The sequence below is a fragment of the Thermothelomyces heterothallicus genome, assembly GCF_042370625.1.
Source record: "Thermothelomyces heterothallicus CBS 202.75 unplaced genomic scaffold P884_scaffold_35, whole genome shotgun sequence".
In the NCBI taxonomy this organism is placed as follows: Eukaryota; Fungi; Ascomycota; class Sordariomycetes; order Sordariales; family Chaetomiaceae; genus Thermothelomyces; species Thermothelomyces heterothallicus.
Window position 1 is genome coordinate 70,376 of NW_027192596.1, and position 22,422 is coordinate 92,797.

The 22,422-nt window shown below is 55.1% G+C and overlaps 4 protein-coding genes across 4 annotated transcripts; all 4 read left to right on the forward strand.

The window, feature by feature from the left end:
* The first annotated feature begins 420 nt into the window (after positions 1-420).
* Positions 421-3,048, forward strand: P884DRAFT_251375 (uncharacterized protein). The gene is made up of 4 exons (XM_069440689.1): positions 421-740; positions 803-998; positions 1,056-1,229; positions 1,293-3,048. Exons 1-4 carry the CDS (start codon positions 690-692, stop codon positions 3,017-3,019), a joined length of 2,148 nt encoding a protein of 715 aa, XP_069293833.1. The 5' UTR covers positions 421-689; the 3' UTR covers positions 3,020-3,048.
* A 6,386-nt stretch (positions 3,049-9,434) lies between these two features.
* Positions 9,435-10,943, forward strand: P884DRAFT_264652 (uncharacterized protein). The gene has a single exon (XM_069441863.1). It carries the CDS (start codon positions 9,617-9,619, stop codon positions 10,541-10,543), a length of 927 nt encoding a protein of 308 aa, XP_069293834.1. The 5' UTR covers positions 9,435-9,616; the 3' UTR covers positions 10,544-10,943.
* Positions 10,944-16,953: 6,010 nt separating this feature from the next.
* P884DRAFT_211238 (uncharacterized protein) lies at positions 16,954-18,660 on the forward strand (the record flags this gene model as incomplete). Its single annotated transcript, XM_069439073.1, has 1 exon — positions 16,954-18,660. One exon carries the CDS (start codon positions 16,954-16,956, stop codon positions 18,658-18,660), a length of 1,707 nt encoding a protein of 568 aa, XP_069293835.1.
* Positions 18,661-20,480: 1,820 nt separating this feature from the next.
* P884DRAFT_287864 (NADP-dependent oxidoreductase domain-containing protein) lies at positions 20,481-22,286 on the forward strand. Its single transcript, XM_069443904.1, has 4 exons — positions 20,481-20,651; positions 20,706-20,746; positions 20,894-21,269; positions 21,342-22,286. The coding sequence occupies exons 3-4, from the start codon at positions 20,910-20,912 to the stop codon at positions 22,035-22,037; spliced, it is 1,056 nt and encodes a 351-aa protein (XP_069293836.1). The 5' UTR covers positions 20,481-20,651; positions 20,706-20,746; positions 20,894-20,909; the 3' UTR covers positions 22,038-22,286.
* Positions 22,287-22,422: the final 136 nt, after the last annotated feature.

A 22,422-nucleotide genomic window follows, 5' to 3' on the forward strand; every position in this document is an offset into this window, starting at 1 on the left:
GTTGGGATGAAAGTATACCCCATGTAGAATAGAGGTCCGTTCCGAGTCACAGAACATTGATCTTAATAATTAGATTTCCTTGGTTCTAATGATGTCCATTCATCTGAAAGCCAACCCATTTTCTGCTTAAGTTCACTCTATTAACCGAAGTTTATATGGTCCCGACACTGCGGCTATCTGATAGGAGTTACTGCAACCCGTTTCTCAGCTTCATTACAACTAAGAAAGGGGTGACTGAACCTCTCTCCAGGAGTATCTCGATGTTTCGGCCGCTCCATCTCGAGAGATGGCCCGTGCATTAGCTCTGGTTATCACGTGCAGGGAAGGGGCACTTTAGCAATTCGCGTCAGGTCGCGTCTCCCTCCATCCCCACGCTTCCAACCCTCCCGCGTCTTTTTCGCGACTCGTGCTCACTGCTGCCTCTGCCAATCCGCCGCAGCTCATTGGACCCTGGCCCGACTTGATACCTTCAAGACAGCCTTGTATAACCATCCTCCCTTTGAACAGCAATACCATCTGCCTCTCTCCTCTTCTGCGTTGTTCTTTCAAATTCCAAATTATCGCGATCTCGCTATCGGCACCTGTATCGCAGTCGTGCGATTAACCAATGCTCACGTCCCTCGGCCCATCTTAGAGCGGCTTTGTTCTCTAACTTAACCAGAGTCTGAGGTCCAAAGCCCGCCTAGAAAATGGCCGCCGACCACCCAAAGGCGGGGATATATAGCGCTACGTATAGCGGTGTAGGTACTGAACTCTCCAGAGCTTGCCCCTCCCGTGCTGACTGCTTCTGTCATGTTTGTAGATTCCTGTCTACGAATACCAGTTTGGTCCGGACCTTAAGGAGCATGTAATGCGCCGCCGAGAAGATAATTGGATCAATGCGACGCACATTCTCAAGGCCGCCGGCTTCGACAAGCCCGCCCGGACCCGCATTCTTGAGCGCGACGTGCAAAAAGACATTCACGAGAAGATCCAGGGAGGTTACGGAAAATACCAAGGTGTGCTTGTGCTCGCCCGTTAAGCCCACTTCCCAGCCCGCTGACCTACCCTTCTAGGAACGTGGATCCCGCTCGAGCATGGCGAGGCGCTGGCCCAGCGCAACAACGTCTACGAGCGGCTGCGGCCCATCTTCGAATTTCAGCCCGGCAATGAGAGCCCGCCACCCGCGCCGAGACATGCCAGCAAGCCGAAGGTCCCGAAGGCCCGGCCTGCTGTTCCGAAATGGGGCAGTAAGTCGCAGAACAAGAACGCAAGCCTCTCTCAAGCCGCCGTCTTCTCACGCCATCAACAAGGTGCTGCTTTCCAGGAAGACTACGACAACGCGAGCCAGCTGAACGAGGATGACACCCCGGACAACCTGACGGTTGCCTCGGCGTCCTACATGGCCGAGGACGACCGCTACGATATGTCACAATACTCGACCGGTCACCGGAAGCGCAAGCGGGAGGAGATGCTGCAGGACATGACGGAGCAGCAACACGCCATGTACGGGGACGAATTGTTAGACTACTTCCTGCTCTCTAGAAACGAGCAGCCTGCGATTCGCCCCGATCCCCCGACAAACTTTCAGCCCGACTGGCCCATCGACACAGAACAGCATACTGCGCTGCACTGGGCGTCCGCAATGGGCGATGTCGAAGTGATCAAGCAGCTGAAGCGGTTCAGCGCCAACCTCGCCTCGCGAAACATACGGGGGGAAACCCCCTTCATGCGGTCCGTCAACTTCACAAACTGCTACGAGAAACAGACCTTTCCCATGGTCATGAAGGAGCTGTTCAGCACCGTAGACGCGCGGGACGCGTCTGGATGTACCGTCATCCACCATGCTGCCGTCATGAAGAGCGGGCGTGTCACGAGTCACTCATGCTCGCGCTACTATCTCGAGAATATCCTCAACAAGCTGCAAGAGACGCGGTCCGCGGACGAACTGCAGCGATTGTTGGATGCTCAAGACAATGACGGCAACACTGCCCTGCACCTGGCGGCAATGCGGGATGCCCGCAAGTGCATTCGGGCGCTGCTCGGCCGGGGAGCATCAACCGACATCCCCAATAACCAGGGCGTCAGGGCTGAGGACCTGATCAGGGAGCTCAATGCTTCCAAGTCCAAAGCAGCTCGGGGGGCACCCCAGCGATCGTCTAGTCCCTTCGCCCCCGACTCCCAGCGGCATAATGCGTTCCGCGACGCCGTGGCCGACTCGGGCAGCAAGAGACAGGCCAGTTTCCGGAGCGAGGCCGCAAATACCGTTCAGTCCCGGATCACCCCTCTTGTCCTGCAGAAGTTCCAAGACCTCGCCCAGAGTTACGAGAACGAGATCGACGAGAAGGAGGAGGCAGAGAAGGAGGCCAGACGAATTCTCATCAACACCCAGGCCGAGCTGACAAACTTGAGGGCCTCGGTCGCCGACCTCGAATCTCGCCTAGAAGCCGACGAGGCAGCCGCGAAGACGGAAGCCGAAGCCGCCGAAGCGGCTAAGCAGGTGCTCGCCTACCTAACGCACCAAAATCGCCTTGCCCTACAAGAGGCCGTCAACAAAGAGCTGGCCACCGTTAACGGCGACAGCAGCAAACCTGCCGACCTGCCCAACGGCCAGCCTGCGGACACATCCGGCGGCGCTCAGCCGGACGGTGCCACCGCAGACAACAGCACGAAGAAAGACCCAGCAGACGATGATCCGCAGGAACGTCTCCGCCTCGCGACCGAGCTGCGGGCCCTCCTTCAGGAACAGCGCCGCGCCGAAGCAGAGTACGTCGAAGCCCGCGGCCTGACCGGCACAGGCGAAAAGATCGACAAGTACCTGCACCTTCTCAAATCGTGCCTGCCGCCTGAAGATCACGAGATGCTGGATGAGAATTTGGAGGACATGATCAAGTTGATGGAGGACGAAGCAGATGTCACGTCGGGCGGGGCGGCGCCCGCACCAAGTGAGGCCGCCGAAGGAGTATCCTCGTTGCCCTTGCCGGGGCAGGCGCAGCAGGTGTCGGTGGGGTTGGGTGTGGAGGTGTCGTCTCTGTCATGAACACGGTGGCCCTCTTGCGCCACGATGGCCCAGCGATGTTACATCCATTGGAGATGCGTGCACCTTGCTTCCCCCCCCAAAAAAAAAAAAAAAAAAACCTGTCCCAGTCTTCGTCCGGAGACGCCGGGAAGGGGGATGCGTTGCGTGGGAATGAGGGGCTTCTGTCTGCCTGGCGCTTGAAGGTGCTGGATTGTGTCGTCAAGAAGGAGGCTGTGTTGGGGAAGTGGAGGCAAGGAACAAGCGAAGCGCCAAGAATTAATCCGTACATTAGTTTTGACGGGCTTGCTGGATTGGGAGGGGGGAAGGGAGGGGATATGACGTCCTTTGGAGAAAAAGCTGGTCTCTCTGTATGACCGCGCTTGGCTGGTTATGGACTCATCACCAATCTTGGACCATCTCTCGGGAAGGGTGAGCGAATGGATGGATATGCCGGCGATACCAAGACAGCCTCTAGCCTCACGACTCCTCGTCCCCTGGCTCTCATTAGTTTTTTTCTCCTTTTTTTTCGCCATTATATCATTCTTCGCTACTGAGGTGACCAAGTTGACGGCGGTTAGCGTTTATGACCTTGCCAGGGTCTTTTTCGTTCACATGTCTACGTTTGGGCACATGGGTGGTTGGCGATCCAATACCCAATCTCACCATATCATGTATATACATACCCATTACGGTGTCGAGGCTACGATATTCTTTTCCCGCGCGGCCATTTGATCTCCTCTATTTGCTGAGAGGTCTACTTACGCAAGCCGCCACGGCTCACTCGCCAAAAGCCTGCCCGCCTCTTCTGACAATGACCACTATTACCATAGAACCCACTTGATTTGGTCTATCACAGTGCGCAGGCAGCCTTCTGGAGCATCTCAACGGGACTCCCGGTGGCAAGGTTGTCTCGTAAAGTGGGAGATTCTGAGCCAACCGCTCGTTCCATCTCGACCTGGACTTCTGACTCGCACCCGGGATCCAAAATTTTCGGTCGACAGCCCCATATTAGTGAACAACCGACAGGACGAGGCTAAGAACAAGGCATCGTGTGCATGTGAACCGGATTTCCTGGCTGCAGGCCACAAGTGGCAACTGGGCGGTGAGCGTTTCTTTGGCTCCCTGTCACGAATGAGGAAAAGAGGAAAAAAAGACAAACAACGTCGGCGACCGTTGACCTCCCATGAATCCGCGGTCGGGGGTGGCCACAACCATATCCAATCCATTAGGGGCCCTATTGACTGTTCCCCCCCCCCCCCCCCCGAACACTGGACGATCGGTGGTCTGAATCCACCATGAAGAGCGCCCCTTGGCGGAGATGCGATGGCCGCCTGTCAACGATGCCCATCCGGCTGGGACGAGACCGAAATCGTAGCCTCGCAGCATGCTATTTCGGTCTCGTCTCGCTGGACGTTCCTGAAGCTACTCCCAGGCGAATGGTGATGCTAAGAGCAGCTTAATCCGCCAATAAACTCGGCCGCCACGGACGGTCCAGCAATTGGAGTCTCCGAAGGTTAGGTTGGGCCGGTTATTGGTCATGGGAGACAAATCGAGTTGAGCTCTGGTCAGGCGTCGGGCGTCTGTTCGACTCCAGGAGTGGGAGGTCCACGGATGATGCGCGGCGCAGGAGGAGGTTGGGGGGGAACAATGGCCCATGAGGTCGCTCCCGGTTCCGCCCAAGCTGACCGCTGACCAGACTCAGTCACACGTGAGGGGTCAGCTAGTGTAGTGCAATCGGGCATGCTGAGAGGGAGTTACGCAATCCCGTTTCTTTGCTCAGCCTCGAGGCTGTCCAACATACGGACAGGGGAGCGCTGTTGTTCTGGGCAACGCGGCTAGTACTACTCGTAAGCCTTCAAAGACTACATATCCAGTAACTATCCAGTCGGGGCCTCGGGCCAAACACCGTTGGGAACAAGGCCACAGGCCTGGGAGGCTCGGAGATTTCTTTTTCTGGACGGGGCGAACGGGACAGTCGAATGTCTGGCACGCAATATGCAGCTCGTCATAAGACGTGAAACAGGATTCGCATGCTGCGGGAGACCAAGGGATCAAGGCGAGATCGGACAGGAATGGCGCAGCAAATCGTTCTAGTTATCTTGGTTTCTCGCAGCTTGTTGGCCATATGCTCCTCAACGGCATGGTTGATAAGCGCTTCAAACAGACGGTATCAACGGACTAGAAGGGCAACACGAACGTAAGTTCATGCGCATTTGCTGTTGAGTGGCAAGTGCCGAGCCTTGGGGGGATCTGTGGCGCGGCGCGGGCCATCTGAGCTGAGCTGTGCGCCGCCCAACCAACCAATGACCAGGAGAGCTGCAGCAGCCCGCCCCAGTGGCGGTCCCGCCCCCAGCCGAACCGCCAACACGGCATCTCACAATCGCCTCGGGTTGTCACAAGCTCAAATGCCAAGACGGTAGTGCTACCAAAACGAGAAACTGGCGGTCAACGGCAGTCTGCGATGGAACCTGATGAGTTGCCGTCGCACTCGGACAAATTCAGGGTCCTCTCGATTTTGGCCCAGCCAAGTGTACGGAGTATTCCGGAGTGCAAGTTCGGTGAACAACCAATCACCGGTGGTAACCACAGTGTGTACGGCATTCGCTGAGAGAGATCGGCGGCTTGCGGCTGTTTTCTCGTTAACTACTACCGAACCCCACGAGCCGCCGATTACACTACACACATAGTAACTCCGGGTTTCATTGGTGCAGGGTTCGCAAAACAGAGGTGGGGCAGGGCGTTCCGGGATCTGGTTCGTAGGGCTGAGGAACGAAGGCGGGGCACGGGCGATCCCTTCCTCGTTTCGCACCGCTGCTCCTGTCAGCGGGGGACGATCGGGACTGACAAAAAGGGAAAAAGAGACCGACAAGAGGCGAGCGGGTCGTTTGGAACAACTGCCCTGTGTCAGCGACCACTACAAGTGTGCCGAGCAGCAGCCCTTGCAACAGTCCGACCCAAGGGTAGAAGCAACCCCATATGAACAGCTCTTGGGCAAGACCGCATTGGTAATCGCATTGTCGCGTCCGGCGCCGTTGGGAGGGGAAGCACGTAGGCGTGATGAGGCTAGCTGGGGAACTGCCAAGCTCAAAATCCTAGTAGTTACGTTGCTGCTTCTTTTTGCGTTCCAGGAAATATATTGTATGTGAGCTCTTCTTAGGGAGTCTGGAACCTGGGAGACGCTGCATCATGTATATACCGTACTGCCCTACGTATCCGTAGTTGACCTCGTTTCCAGCTAAGAGAAGGCAATTCACCTCACGTCAGGCTGGCAGCCAAGGGACGTAGAGCTAGCAGCTCGCCTAATCAGCAAATGTACAAGCATGACTTTAGCCCTCTTGCCTAGAGTTTTTTTCGGTTTGCCCAGTAAAGTATGTACAGAGCGGGAACCTACAGACCGGGTAGGTGCAAAGGGATGCAAGGAGTACATACCTTACATACCACCACATCTCCCGTCATGCACGGCCCATGCATATGTGTACTTTGTACCTGCCCTGCTTCTACCCACCTCTCCTGAGATTCCGTTTTCTTCCCCATATGACCTGGAAAAGTGAAACTCTACCCACACTCTCTCCTGCCATGACCCGTGATAGGTCCTTGATGGGCGGCGAAGTGCGTCTGGTATACAATTTTCCGAACCTGCCGTGTAGGGCGGGAAGGGTTGCACCTCCAAAAGCTAATGAGCGAGTACCTTCGTGCCTGAAGCAAACTTGAACCCCAAATACACCCTACAACATAGGAGAAAAACGTCCGGGTTCCCTTCTGACATCAGACGCACCATTCAACCCCTACTTGGAGTAGTATGCACCTTGGCGGCTTGCTTCATGGGCTGGTTACGTACGTTGGTGCAATGCATGGTGCCGATTCCGAAGCTGAGGTGGTTCTCATGTACGCCCCGCAGTACGCATGCCCGTGATCTTCATGCCTTCTCGGACTGTCTCAGGCGCGCCAAAGCTAGGTTTAGTGTGATCCGCACACCAGTCTATTCCGTACTTTCAGGTTGATACGCATGTGGTCACGTATGAAAGGTATGCACCTTACCCATGTAAGGTACAACATCTGTAATCCGTACAGTATGTACATACTATATACCCATGTACCTACACATTCCTTTATGACAGTGCAGCAGCATAGCGAATCCGTACTTATGCTGTGGAGAGGGAAGCTTGAGGCTAGTAGTAGGGAGCGCCGAGTGCACCTACGCTGATGCTACTTTTGTAGCAGAAAAGAAAAAAAAATTACTTGCAGATACTTATGCCTATGTTGAAGGAGATTCGGCGAACTAACACCGCAAACTTTCGGTCAAGAAGCCCGCACAATGCATCCGGGAAAGATGCGATGCGCCAATTTCCCCCATACTGTGGAACTGAGTGTTTCAATCCCCAGGAAATACGGATGCATCCATACACGACGCTTGTGGGTGCTGACACACCCCGTGAGGCTCTGACCAAGCTGAACGCCGCTTTAGTGTACTAGACCAAATCCGGCTGTTGCAGCGAGGAACGGTTCCTGCTCGGCTCGGGCAAATGGCCAAGGTCCCACCAGCCAGCTTTCTCGAGTCGCTGTGTCTCCTCCTAGCCTGGCAAGGCCTTCCACACTTGCAGTTCCACTGCATTCTGGTTAATCAGCTGTTGGCTAACCTGAAGCATCTCGATCTGTATCGATGTCGCCAGGGTTCAGCTGCTCTTATTCAAAACGCATAGACGCCACGCCAGTCCCTCCTCGACTCTCGCAAATTGATGGCTTAACGGGCGGAAATTGCAAATGGTTCAGGTTGGCGGTCACCGGAGGTTGGTGGGGGGAAGGCGGCCGCTCCGCCCCTCCATCTCCCCGCCGTCCAGCCTTCGAAGTTCGGTTATTCAACCTCATGGCGCCAAGGTCACACTCTTTCCCAAAGCAACCGGACCGCCGGACTTCGTAAGGCGCGCCGCCAGGGATTCCAGCGTCCCCCACTTTCCCACTTCAGGGACATGCAAGGGCCTCGGGCAGGGAAGGAACAAGCTTAATGCCCGCTAACCAAAACTCCAACCCTTGCAGCGTGCCGCGATTCCCACGATCCCGCCACCGTTGGCTCCAAACTCCCATCGGCGCTGACCGCGGATCAAGCGAGTGCGTAACATGGGTGCGCTCCGAACATCATCCCGGAATTGGGCAATTCCACCTTCCCGCATCATGGCAGCCGACGCAGAATTTGGCGCATGGGCGTGTGACAAGATCTATCGGCGTGGCCCTAGTGTAGCTCATGACCCGGACAGCGTTGCACAGCGGCCCTCACGAGATTGGCTGCACTGCGTGGAGCCGGCGTGTCGAAGAGAGCTGACCTCCAAGCCAGACCAGGCGGTTCAAAACGAACGCTAGTGCATTGAGAGCTGACTAGCCCCAACCGTATCTGCGATTCTGAGATCCGACCAACCTCTAGCTTGCCCTGCAAGCTTCTGGACGTACGGAGACCCTAGCCAGAATCAGGGTGGCGGTCAGTGTCGCATGCGACATGGAGCATCTCACGAGGGGGGCTCTCTGCCTGCCGTATAAGTTTCCTGGGCAGCCACTCGCCCACCCAGCCCCGATGCGCCGTTTCGGGGTTTTAGATCCCGCGCATCGCTGGTTGGGAACACCCACGCTGACGGGTATTTCCACATAGCACATCTGAGAAGCCCCTTTCCGTCCTATCAGCCTGCTCTCAACCGCTCTGTGTCACTTTCAGACACGAGCAAGCTGCCGCCTTTTGCGCCCGGAACAGCGCGGTATCCGTGTAAGTGCCTTGCCTTTCCAAGAGGAGGAGTTATGCTGTTATTGGACAAGTGGGAAAAATCGCCGTCCCGCCAAGTCTCGGTCTCGGATGGGATGCTAATCTTCACACTGAGCAGTGGCGGGCAGCAACTGCAGCCTCAGGTCGCCATCGCCAGCGGAATCGGTCTGTGCCATCAAACCAGAATCTTCGTCGTGCTGCAGAAAGACCGCTTTGATCGGTGACGAAACGCCTTGATCGACGAGCCCATCCACCAAATGCATGTTAGCTCAGCCCGAGGGGAACCTGCACACGCTCTCCGCCGGTAATCCTAGCGTTGAAGCCAGCCAATTTCCGTGCCACCAACCGGCTTTCCAGGGCCAGCTGCCCGAACCCCAATTTCATAGCGCCGGCCACCCTCCGAGGCCGAACTCCAGCAGGAGCGAGACCCCCCAGCAGCCCCCAGAGCACCAGTAATCTATTTTTGTTCTCTCTTCCGGAATCATATTACCCAGATGCTGGCCGTCCACCATCCTCTCGGTGACATCGCCAGGGAGAGAGGGATTCCGAGCCGCCACTACCCAATCTCAGTAAGCACGCATATATATTTCGCAGTCGCTTTCTTTGCCTTATTACTAGCCATTGCTCGCTTCCTGGTTAGGCGAAGTGGTGTTTCACACGCTTCAATTACCGGCTTGCACTCATTCAAAGCCAAGAACTGGCCGAGCAGCATCTCAACCACGCCAGGTGAAAAGAAGAACAAGCAGCCGACCGAGTCCATCACTGCCCCCGGTCGTCAAGGTCAACCGCCGCTATTGGATCGGGTGTGGGGTTTATTAGTGCGTTTCAAAGCTGTGGCCAGCCAGCTTGGGCCTCTTCGCGGGTTGCCTATAATGGATCAGGGCAAAAGCGGGCTGAAGGAAGATCATCACCCATGGTCAGCACTGGCGCCATCACGTGGCGTCAGCACCAATGCTTCCCAACAAGCCCGCGACCCTTCAACCACAGGCCTGAGCTCCGTGGGGTTGACGGCGTGGACAGGCCCCAGCCGGAGCAACAGTCCCATTTTTGGTGACTTGGAGGAAGCGGGGGTGGATGGAGGCGACGGAGGAACAGGTCTGCACTTTGAGGACGAGCATTTCCGCCCGGCGCCGGACTCCTCCTCTTGCCCTGGCACGCGCTTCACGGTTCCCCGGCGGTTTTCGCGCCCGCCTCCTCCACTGCCCCTTACGCCGCCCACCCTTCATGGCAGCCTCTTCCCTTTTGAAGACCGCCAGCGCAATTACGCTGCCTCAGTACCGCCTACCCTCGGCACGAGCTTCGTCCACCGGTCAGATTCGGCGCCTGGCGTCGCTTCCAGCTCGGCGGATGTCCTCGTCTCCGGCCCACAGAGCTCAACAGCCCTTCCTCAGCGTCGATCGTATACCAAGAGTGTCCCCATTGGCGTTCCTGTCTCAACCGCTACAGCCTCTGCGTCATCATCCACGAAGGCCGCGACGTCCGGCGGCACGTCTACCTCGTTCTCCCCTTCGAGCTACCCGCCAAAATTGCCCCTCCTCCCACCGCCGCCACCATCGGCGCCGCCAGAGTACGTGTTTGTGGGAGGTCCGGGCGGTCCAGGGGTTGTCCTGTCCCAGCAAGAAATAAGTCTGCAGGGGGAGATCGTATCCGTTGTTGACAGTGCCGGCCACGGGTGGAAACGACACACGAGGGTATACGGCGGCGGTGTTTGTCTTGCGTGCATTGCGGCCGCGGCAAGAGACGGTGGACAGGGCGGGTTCTACGGGGATAAAGTGCCGCTTGAGGACCGGCGATACTAGCAATCCAATCACCGCCTCCGTCCGCGCGAGTCTCGAAGGAACGTGCAAAATCCGAAATTTGATGATGTGCCCCGAGGCATAGCCGAAACCCTCTTTCCTTGCTCGAAACTGTACCTGCCAGAGAGCTAGTCTTGGGGGATTCGAAAATGCGCGGGACAACATCGAATGGCAGACGATCATTAATTATCAATTTTCTTGGTTACAATTCTGGCACAAAGAGGTCGAACTTGAGTTTGCACGCAGTGGGGCTCTCGCATGCGGGAAGCCTCGTCGTTTTTTCCCGACACTCGCTTCAGCCGATCGACTGTACATACCTCCTGCGTCGGTATGTATGTACATCTCGTCCTGCATCTCCCATAGGCCGCGGATCGATCATCGCATGTCGGTCGGAGCAGGTGGGGTAAGGTGACGGTCCTCTTTTTTGTTCCCCATTCACTCGGGGCACCAACAGCCCACTTGGCTCTTGCGATGGGCCACGGAATGGTTACACCCGGTTAATAGATCTAATTAATTAGACAGTTCTTCTTCCCCAGTCGCGCTCACGGTAGCGTTTAACAGAGGCGCTTGAGACGGGGCTGTCTCCTGGGATGTGATTCCGAGAGGAGCGGCGAATTACTGAGTTAGGGGGGTGTTGTGTACTTAGGTAGACCTTATTCTTTGGCTCGTGGGACAAGGAGGCTTGCGTCTGGTGGAAAGCCTAATAATTAGGTATTAAGCAGAGGAGGTCAGAGTCCAAGCCATGGTGATCATGACTTTTCTCAATTTTTATTCCATCTCAATGACCCCGATTGAGGGGAAGGGGGAGGCCAACCGATATTTTGGATTGCTCCCCAATGTTCTCTAATGATGTTATGTAGGTACGTGATGCTACCTGCTCCAGCACACATCTGCTTGCTGTGACGGGATAGAGGGCGCTCTCATCCCTAGAACTTTAAACCCAAATTCCTGTCACGTTATCACCAGTCGGTAAGGTTGGTTTTCTTTTTTACTTTTTCTTCTTTTTTTCTTCCTCTTGAAATCTACCTGTTTTTCTTAAATGACAGCACTCGTATCAGTCTTCTTAGACATTCATCCTAGATCGTGAGCGAGGGCGTTCACTGCGACTTCCAGAGACTTGGGCAGCCTAACTTCGCACCTTGACAGCCATTTGTGGTCGTAGTGATTAGTGCTTCCTCTTTCCTGCACTCTGGCGGCACAGGCGTCATCAATCATCCAAGAAAGTCTTGTCACATGCGGAGTATGCTAGCGAATAATAAATCAATTATCAATGCTCTCCCGCCGCTACAATGCATACTAATTAGTCTTGTTGTACGTGGCGTCTGCAGCAGTAATCACGGTAAGACTGGCGCCGGCGCATTCACAGATACGGGCACCTCGAAAACCAATGGCAGATTTCGAAGGGACAAACTAGACGTACAAGGGACAACAGAACCTCCCCCCCCCCCCCCCCCTTCGGGCCCCTCTTTAATTCACCAATGTATTCCGCGGTTCTTGTGCTAATTACTGTGTGGGTAGAGGTATAATTATCTAATGTTTGACGGGCCAGTCGAGGTATTTCGTTTGTAGTATCAAATTAACGAGTCATACTGCGGGTTCAATAGGAGAACCCATAATTGCGTATATTCCTTCGGCGCCTCAGGGCGGAGGGCTGACAGTGAACCTATTTACCTAACCTTGCCGCTCTCCCGTTCCGGGCGAAATGTTCTGCGGATGAACATCATCTTATCCGGAAAAGAAAACATGGTGGAACAGTCTCCGAAGGAGGTCAGATGCCTAGAAAAAAGTCTCACGTCATCTGTGCCGCGTCCCGGACGCTAATTAGTATACGGTAAACTCACGGGAAAGGCAATCTGTTAGCGTTAATTGTGTAGGTTGCCCGTCTGCTTTTCCCGCGCGCACCGCCCGGGGTGGTCGGATGAGGATGATGAAAGCGAAGATCGAGTCAGTCATCGGGAGACCAGCTCTGCTCTCCCCATGTTTAATAGCCACGTCTCATCATCACGTCTCTCGGGTTGGTTGAAAAGGCCTGGGGCGGAATTACGGCAGGAGTTCGGTAGGCAACCCAGGCGCATGACCTCGGAGACCTCATATCGGATATTGAGAGGTTGTTATCTGGTTGGACAAGAGTTATCACCGTCTGTTCGAGCATCCGTGAACCGAATAATCACCCTAAGGGGGGGCAGCGATATAAATGCGAGGAGTTGGTCGAGAACGCCCTCGCAAATACCCCGGATTGTCCAATCGTGGGCCGACGGCACGCAACCGGCGAGGTGTAGTGCTGACTGATGTCAACATGGCCCCTTACCCTCCCATGGTCACATTATCGGGGGCTATGCAGCTGTAGGCGTCTAGACGTACAGGGACTTGAAAACAATCCCGGTGACAGGGCCTCCTCCGGGCGAGATCACTATTGTTGCAACTACAGAGTATTATCTCTGACGACATTGTTCTTGGAGAACCTATAACGTTGACTGTGGCAGGCGCAAGGAGAATTGGGCACTGTCTAGTTGCGGTTGGCTGGTAACGTTTCTCTAATTATCTGTTGGAGGATCGAACCAAGCTTGTATGACGGATTAATTATTGCCTTCTCTAGATAGTATTACCCGAAGGACCGCACACCCCATTTTCGTCAAAGGCTCCTGTCTATGACCAGGCACCTTTCCTAAAACTGTCCTGTACTCTAAATGCCATCTTATAGGCCTCTTGTGGAACAGCATTCCAACCACTCCTTTGGCATGGGACCTGCATTGCTAACGAGCTCTTCAAAGGACGGGCAACACTGTTCCAGCACAGGCCCTGCTTCCGGCTGATGCGGTTCCTCCGATCATTATATCTGACCCGCTCCACCACCGAAGATTGATTCGCTCAGGTCCTCAGGTCCAGCCGGTTAGGATGACAATGTGGCTCTTGCTTTCTCACAGCCTCAATCCTGACTCATGAAGAGTCGAGATGACTTCCTTTTGTCACTGCCCCCAATGCCCACCAACAAGCCATCCTTGTTACAGACCTTAGGCGCGAGTGCGTTTTAGGATCGAAGTCCAAAAACAGAATCCCCCCCTTTATTTTCTTACCTTGCCATGGTTTGTATTTCTTCAATGCTTTTCCAACTTTGTCGAAGTCAACCCTTGAATTAAGGACGCTGCTACAGAAGCAGAACGAGCTACCATCAACTTTAACTTCGCAGAAACGTCGAGCTTGAACCAAACGGCTGGCGGCGGCGTGGCAAAACTGAGTCATGGTGTAGGGCCGGCGGTGACTCTGGATTCTCCTATTAGGAGGAACTGGGAGCCTTGGATCAACCGACATACTTTTCAAAAGCTCTAATATTTTACTCTAACCATCATGCAAGTTGGATACCAGTGAATTGGTGCAGGGGGGTTAATTAGGAGGCCTCAACTTTGTTATGAAGCTGCGTCCAGACAATACGGATGTAATGTATGACCATCGTCCAGAATACTCCTTGGCGATGAGTGGTCACTCGTGAGTTACGGAGACGGGGAGCCGAGCGACCCCTTGAACGCGCAGGTCTATGGGTCGCATTGCGGCGCAGCACCTGGAGCGGCTGATCCTGGCGAGACCAAGATCCTCGATGCCACGAGCTGTGCAACAACAATCCCAGGATGGGTCAATATGGAATCCGCGCCTGTTCATATGTTGTAGAAGCATCCGACCTGAGATCTTGTGTCGCCAACAGGATGCCAATGTTAAGCGCTCTCGCGTGCAGCTTGCGCCAGGCGCATGTGCGCCTTCGTTCCCAAAGACGGTCGCAGTGGGGGCTGGGGCTGGGGAGGTGATACATGCAGTGACGGCCGCAGGGCCCACAAGTTGCGTTTCATCAAGGCGACGGGGGCTGATCAACAGGCACGTTGCGGGGTCGCGAGTTTCTGCGCCGTGGATCTTTGACATGGCGCTTTGTGACGATTAGAGAACAGGGACCTCGCCTCGTGCATCACACGCAATACGCAAGTAGTATGCCCAGGTCGAAGGTGCTTGAACCGTTTGGCCTGAGAGAGACGGGGCGCGGAGATCGGAGTCAGCCTCGAAAAGGGGCATTCGGGCTGTCAATTGCACTCGAGTAATTACGCAGTATCGCGCAGGCCTCGTCGTTGACTTTCCTTTCCTCGGTCGCTGCTCTTCAGGTCGACTTTGCTCCGTCCATGTTTCAAGTTTCCCCTTGGGGTCGCAAAAGGAGTCCTGAATTGTATGTACTTGGCACGAGTGTACGAGGGAGTACGTCGGGGACCGAGTCTCATGCAACAACCAGGGCATTCAAGAGGAAGCATTTCGAACGCAAATCGTTTGTGGAGTCGTGTCACGAGTTCCAGGGAAAGCCCTCTCCAGGCGCATGGAATGCAATCTCGAGAATCTCTTGTCGTCAATGCTCATAGTAATGCTGCTGCTTGTACCACAGTAAACAGGGAAGGAGAGCAGGAGAGAAACTTCGGGTAAAGCATGAGGCGGGAAGAACAGACGGGCGCTTCCCGATCTCCAGGATCGGACGAACAAGGGTTTGGCTGGCTTCCGAGCACACGCCCCATTTGCGGCCAACAAAGCCGTCCGGAATGAGAGCGGCCGAGTTTGAAACGGTTCGCTTGCTCGCGGGCAAAGAAAGGAATAAAAAAAATTGTCAGTAGATATTATTTTAAGACCAACAAACCTCAAAAGGCCACACTCATGACGTCTCATGGGCTTCGCATTTCCTACAAAAAAATGAAAAGAGAAGAAAATGCCCCTGAGATAGTTGGACTACATTCCGCGTAGCTGCGGCGAGTGTTCGCCCGCTAAGTTCAACCAAGTGGTTTGCTCCACATCAGGCAGTCACGGTTACTAACCGTAATCGAATTAGCGGCGGTTTGCGCTGGCTGGCGTTTTGTGGCCCTAAGGACACCAATAGAACACGAGATGTGAAGATACACTAACAATTCCAAGGCTATTTTTCTTCGAGAAATCGTTAGTAGCGAACTTTTTTGTGTTGGGGAAGAAGGTACTGTTGGAAGCCCCGCTTATGTCATTCTTCAATTGGCGCCGAATTTCGCGCTCTCATTCGTCGATCCGACCTGCCAAGCAATCGATATTCTTGCTTGGGCATGGCCGCCGGTGGCGCACACGCCGTCTGCCAGCGCCTGCTGTCTGCGGGTCCAGCCCGCGCTCCATGCAATCATCGTGGCCTGCTATCCGCTCGGCCCTTGCCTGCGACAGCTGCCCCTGCCGCGGACCCCTGTTCGCTGGCCACTCAGGTCGCGATTCAGCTCCTCTGCCCCACCCGCTCTCTTCCCGGCTCTGTCGAATCCCAGCCCTTCATCTCTCTTTTCCGAAAGCCCCTTCTTCCCTCTTCTCCTCCTGCTTCCTTTCTTCCCTTTGGCATCACCAGCAGCCTCCCTTCCTTTCGCGCTTTCCCTCCTCCTCCCTTCGTGGTGCGTCCCCGTGTCGTCGCCGTCGTTGCTCCTCATAATTCTTTGGCTTGACAACCGAAACTTCCCAACATCGCTGCATTCTCTCGACCCACTGCACAATTCGCGATACGAGAAAAAAAAAGTTCAAGAAAGGAGGCATTTAGAAAGCTCACCACAAACCCTTTGTCTTTAATTTTTGTATTCTTATTTTTTTTTTGTGCACATATCGTCTTTTTTTGTTGCCATTGCTCGCTAGCTTTGGGCCGGATCGCTTTTCGTTCTGACCGCAGCTTAATCTTCCGCCCGACGCCAGCCAGCTGTGCGGCACAGAGACCTGCATTACTTGCATCTCAAGCGCCGACCTGCGGAGAAACAGCAGCTTCGAGTTCGAAGATTCGGGAGCGTTGTCACCTGTGTTTGCACGGCCGTCGAGGGATTGCCTGGTTCATCCCATCTGCGCATTTGACAATTTCAAACTCGCCTGGCTGCACGAAGTGCGAGTCGACAGCTCAGCTTCCCCCAGCCAGCAAACCTTTGATCTCGTCTCGCCACCGTCGAAGCACCGTCGGGAAGTTACGTTTTTCAGCAAAGGCCGCCTGCCCGCCTTCGTCACAAAACACAACCTCGCCGACGAGCAACTGGCCCCATCTTTCCTTCCATTGTTTTTGTCTAATTCGACCGCTCATTCAGCATCTACGGGTCTTCGCCAGCATCGTTAATTACCATCCTCGCATTTTCAGCTGATCGGTTCTTCACAATCATCAGTATTCGGTTTTTAGTCGGAACAAGGCATTCTCCCGTCATCATCCTTTTTTCGACTCTTCGAGAGAAATACCAATAGACCTAGCTGCCGCACGTTAAACGTTCGATCACGTTTTCTCGGCCGCCACGATTCGCTTCAGTACTTTCTAATATCCACACGACCGACCCCGCATCCTTCCGATTTCTCTCGTCAACTAGGGCATTCAGCTTGGCCTGACAGTTTTCCTGAGTCACGTCCAAACGTATCACGCAGTTATGGACGCTGGAAGTCTGGCTCAAATGTCGCACGCTCACCTCAACCAAGCCCACGGCTTGACCATGGGCTCCGGACTCGCATCTCGTAGGGGGGGTCAGAACATCAAGCCGCTTTCGTTCGAAGCCTTGAAGACACCTACCGACAACGGAGTGCCGACTCCCCGTACCAGCCGATCGCATCTGTTGGCTGGCCTGCGCACCGCACCGAGGTCGGCAACGGCAGGAAACTTCTCAAACCTTCCTTCACCTACAACGACTATGCCTCAAGTCCGGAACCGCAACTCCATGACCCCCGGCATGTATGACGCGGCCAGCTTGTACGGACCAAAGACGTCGATCCCTCGTTTTGCTAGCCAGCTGCAAGCCCAGCAGGTTCAGCAGCATCCCTTCGCTCAATTGTCTGGCTTCAACCAACAATACACGGCGGAGCAGGTCCTGGCGCCCCCGCAGCTGCAGTTGGACGAGACCCGGGAGCACATTGACCCCGCCCTCCAGGCTCAGCTCCTGTATACCAACGCCTATCTGTCCGATCAGCAGCATCGTCTTCAGCAACAGCTCAAGGCTCTGCAGGCAGCAGCTCAGCAGTTCCAGGGACTCAGCCTTAATGGCCATTCTCAGATGATGCAGCAAGGCTACCCGAACATGTACCAGCAGCAGCAGATGCAGAATAACATGCTGGCGTCCGGCGCGGCGCAGACCGGGCTTTACGCCATGTATGATGGCCTCACGGGTGCCTCCAACCTCTATGTGGACCAAAACCAAGCTCAAGCCCAGGCACAGCAGGCGCAGCTCAACGCCCAGCTCCAGGCTCAGCTCAACGCTCAGCTTGTTAACCAGGCTCAGCTGGCCAACGCGTACGTGAACATGCAGCAGCAGCCCGCTGTTGGGCCGCCCCGCGTTCAGGTTTCTCCTCCGCCGTCTGCCCCTAACGCAACTGGCGCCCGGATGCCCTCGCCGCCGCACCGGCACGATTCACCTGCCGAGCCTCATACGCCTCTGCCGCCGGCGAGCGCCAACGCGTTCCGTCGGGGTCATAAGAAGTCCCCGTCGGTCTCCAACAAGGCTAATCTGTCGATCGCGACGAACGAGGAGCCGCCCAAATCCGCCGGACCAAAGACTGCTTCGTTTCCGCTCACTCCTGTGACCACTGGTTATGGGCCTGGTCAAGGTCGGGCTGGCGAGCATCCCATCCGCCAGCCCCGGAACCCGCCCTCTCTGGACGAGCTCAAGTCTAAGCCGACGGCCAAGCATGAAGGCAGCAAGAACTTTGTCACCCGCACTCGTCGCTCAGCCATCAATAACCTTGTGCGCGCCGGCCTTGAGAGGCGTAAGGAGGCCCGAAGCTCTGGAAGCGTCAGCCCAATCTCTGAGAGCACCGAGGAGCTCGTTGAGACGCCCATGACAGACAACGATAGCGACTCTGGCCGTAGTGGGTCGGGCAGCCTTCTCGACCGCGATGAGTGCAGCCTGCCCAGCTCGAGGACTAGTACCGGCAGCTGGGGTGCCATTGGCTCTGATCGCCCGAGTTCCCGCGAGAAGGCGGACCGCTCCAGCGTCGACAGCGCGTCCTCGGACGCGGAGAATGCACCGGGGAGCTTCGCGAGCCTCCTCAAGAACAGCAACCAGAATGTTAAGACTGGTGCTGACGCCCAGCGCAAGGCCAGGCTCGTCCTCACCAGCGCCGAGAAGCGCAAGCTCGCTGTCTAGTCAACAGTGGGATTTCAACGATGGTGAGCTGGACAAGTGGACTTTTTTACGCTGATTCACGATCATGTCTTCATTTTTTTTGATCTTTTTCCTTCATCGTCCGGCTGTGGGCTCATCCCCAAGTCGTTGGGTTGCAGCGCGTTTCAACGACTGGATCATCCCCCCGAACACGTTACACGATGTTTTTTCTGCGCCTTCTGAAATGACTGAGACCCCACTTTGCTGTTCAGGGTATGGTTGCGGGACCCTCTTTCCAATTTCGTTCTCAAGGAGGAGGGTGTTAGTTTTCGGCCTGTGATGCATTTTTAGGGGACAATGCCTTGGTTTCTCGGAAACTTCGATTCTTCGACGGCACCAGAAATACCTGCCGACCCTTTCCCCCCTTTCATAAATGCTGGCACTGCGGAGATCCGCCTTTGGGCCCGCCAGGTCCTTCGATTCTTACAGTCCTTCACTGGCTCTCAATGACAACCAAGTTTTCATTGTCTTGTCGGGATTCTTCTTCTTAGCTCGGGAACAGGCGGTCCAGAGCTTGGAGCAGCCGTGGCAGGCTGGAGCACTGAGGGGGGGATGTGGATTATATGAGCGAATGGATGGGTAGCTGGGACATGGGAGTGGTATGACGAGGAGGAAAAGCACAAAGCAGACGTGGGTTAAACCCGTCGTACGCTAGGCCAGGAATGGATTTGGGTTCTGACGGCGAGGGTTTGGTCTCGGGAGTAGCAGGTCACCTCATGATATGGGGTACGACAACCGGGCGCTGTTGGGTAGATGGCACAGCGTCTTTTGACGTTATTCATTGGCCCAGAGAGCACCTGGTTTGCAAGTGGGAGATGGGTGGTGCTTGAGGCGCCGGACTCTGGCTTATAGCTTAGAGATAGGTAGCTACCCCTCCTTCGTCTTCTATTCACTTCTGGCGTCATTTGCCTTGTTTGATAGGACATCTTCATGTCCCTCCTGGTGCTGTGAGAGTTGCGAGCGTGGCAAAGCCTGGAAAGTGGGGTTGTTCCTTCTCAGGCATAGCTCTATCACGGCAAATCAGTGCATCCAACTCGGAGCAGATCTTCTGGCCAGGGTTCACGCGCTTTCCATGACCGAATCACATATCTCTTGCTCACGACAAATATAGCACAGTTTAGTTAAGGCTACCGTGAGGCTCTTGCACATCGCATAACTGGAGAGCTGGCACTTGCTATTCCTAATTTGCTCGCCCTGCAGATTCTCTGAACCCGTTGCCAGACGTGGGATTGCCAAAGGAAAAATAGAGAGAAGCTGCCTGCAATGTTAGTAATCGCTAAGTAGATCTAACTTGTGCTGCCCTACAGGAGAAGCCCTCTACGTTGAGGATAGAGGCAGGCGCGAGTTGACTGATGCCTGATGTGCATTATCTCTCCCGTTGATTTCATATCATGCCAATCCTATTACTTATCTCTTCCGTATTGGTCTGCCAAACGGAAAGACAAGATAGTGCGCTACTAGTTGTCGTATGCAAGGTAATGGACCAATGTTAGATAAGTACCTTTTGTACACTCTTTGGCCTCGGTTTGTACGAAGCTAAGTTGATGAAGACGAGTTCGAAGCAAAATGGCTGCCTTGATAATAATAATATCCGAGACCCGATAACAACATCGCTGTTTTGTGGCCGAACGTTAGCGTGTCGGCCTTCGGGCTGCATGCTAAAGCCGCTGGCGTTTCTTAAACCCGATGAATAGGTAGGAGGAGTAGGTCTGCTCTGGTTTAAACACCGGCCAGAGTGGGTGGTGGGGTCCACGCTCCCCCGCCCGACTTTGAACTTCAATTTCCCAAAGTGGTGTCGTCATTCTGCGGCTAACGTGGATAACGGACTTTACAGGAAACAAAAAGAGGGGCAGCCAGCTTGTCGCTAGTTGATTCATTCATTCTGTCGGTTTCCACTTGCTGACAATTCAACATTCCATACGCCTAATAATTTCCGAGACAGGTTGTTGATTTAATAGCCGGATATTTTTTCGGTTAGTTGGTGCTCTGCAGGCGTTTGGTTAATTAATTAACAACACTCACTGCAGTGACTTATCAAACAAACACACCTCCATCGGGTACAAAACAAGTATGGCATCTCTTCCCATCTCTCCCTTCCCCCCTCCCCCTCCCCCTTTTTGTTTTCTTTTTCATTTTCTTTTTTTTTCTTTTCTTCATTTTCTTTTTTCTTTTTTTCTTTTTTTTCTTTTTTGGGTATGTGACTCACAATCTCCAGACCATCAGCGTCCGCCATGTCTCCTCTCGTCGCTCAATCGCCGACGCCCCGCGTCATCCTGGGTCTGATGACCTTCGGCCCCGACGAGTCGGCGGGAGCTCGGGTGACGGATGTGAGCGAGTTCGCCAAGGTGCTCGACCTGTTCCAATCACGCGGCTACAACGAGGTCGACACGGCCCGCGTGTATATCGGCGGCAAGCAGGAGGCATTCACCCGCGAGGCCGGCTGGAAGGACCGCGGCCTGACCCTGGCCACCAAGATCAAGTATCCAAACGAGCCGGGAGTAAACACCTATGACAAGGTGCTGGAGTCGGCAGAGCTCAGCCTCAAGGAACTGGGCACCGACTCTGTCGACATTCTCTACCTCCACGCAGCCGTAAGGCCCCTCCCAGCCCTTTCCTCCCAGAGCCCCCCCGTGTCCGCGGCCCCGAGACTGACGGAGCAGCAGGACCGCGCAACCCCTTTTGCCGAGACGCTCCGAGCCATCAACGAGCTGCACAAGGCCGGCAAGTTTGTCCGCTTCGGCATCTCCAACTTTACCGCCTACGAGGTGGCCGAGATCGTCCTGACGTGCAAGTACAACGGCTGGGTGCGCCCGACCGTGTACCAGGCCATGTACAACGCCATCACGCGCGGCATCGAGCCCGAGCTGGTGCCCGCCTGCCGCCGCTACGGCCTCGACATTGTCGTGTACAACCCCATCGCCGGCGGGCTCTTCTCCGGCAAGATCAAGTCCAAGGACATGGTGCCGGCCGAGGGGCGGTACAGCGACAAGTGCCACACCGGCCGCGTCTACCGGGACCGGTACTACCGCGACGCCACCTTCCGGGCCCTGCAGCTGGTGGAGCAGGCGGCCGAAAAGGCCGGCCTGACCGTCATCGAGGCGGCGCTGCGCTGGGTCGTGCACCACTCGGCGCTCAGGATCAAGGACGGCAACGACGGCGTCATCATCGGCGTGTCGAGGCTCGAACAGCTGGACGAGAACCTGACCCACCTCGAGAAGGGCCCGCTGCCCGACGAGGTCGTCAAGGCCCTGGACGAGGCCTGGGCCATCAGCAAGGCCGACACCACCAACTACTGGCACGGCAAGGTCGAGTACACCTACGATACCCGCGAAGCCCTGTTCGGAGCGGGCGCGCAGTGATTTATTTTGTTCTCTGTTGTTTGCCATGCCAGATCAGTGGAGAAACACACTCTGGGCAATAATTACGCAAGAAGTTCTAAATGAGACTCAACGGCAACGTTGAAAGAAAAGAGAGTCTATATTCTATGTCTATTTATGTTCTCTACGTTTTGATTACGTGTAGTGTTCCGGCACTGAAAAGACAACCATCATTCCCCCAACACCCGACCACCAGCTATTCCCATAATTATCATATGATTTATCATGCGCACACTCTTTCCTCCGGAACACAGAGCCCAATGATCCTCCCCGAGGCAATCGTACAGAAACTCTGAGAGACCGACGGCCCGCATATCATCATTGCTGAAGACGCCACCGGCCTGATTAACCCGTCATTAGCAACCAT

What these genes read in the sequence shown, in the direction of transcription:
- P884DRAFT_251375 (XM_069440689.1), top strand. Translation starts at nt 690, where the DNA reads ATGGCCGCCGACCACCCAAAGGCGGGGATATATAGCGCTACGTATAGC. An exon ending in AGGTTACGGAAAATACCAAG is followed by an intron (nt 999 to 1,055) that starts GTGTGCTTGTGC and finishes CTACCCTTCTAG; the next exon opens with GAACGTGGATCCCGCTCGAG. An exon ending in TGCTGTTCCGAAATGGGGCA is followed by an intron (nt 1,230 to 1,292) that starts GTAAGTCGCAGA and finishes GCCATCAACAAG; the next exon opens with GTGCTGCTTTCCAGGAAGAC.
- P884DRAFT_264652 (XM_069441863.1), top strand. Translation starts at nt 9,617, where the DNA reads ATGGATCAGGGCAAAAGCGGGCTGAAGGAAGATCATCACCCATGGTCA.
- P884DRAFT_287864 (XM_069443904.1), top strand. Translation starts at nt 20,910, where the DNA reads ATGTCTCCTCTCGTCGCTCAATCGCCGACGCCCCGCGTCATCCTGGGT. An exon ending in TTCTCTACCTCCACGCAGCC is followed by an intron (nt 21,270 to 21,341) that starts GTAAGGCCCCTC and finishes ACGGAGCAGCAG; the next exon opens with GACCGCGCAACCCCTTTTGC.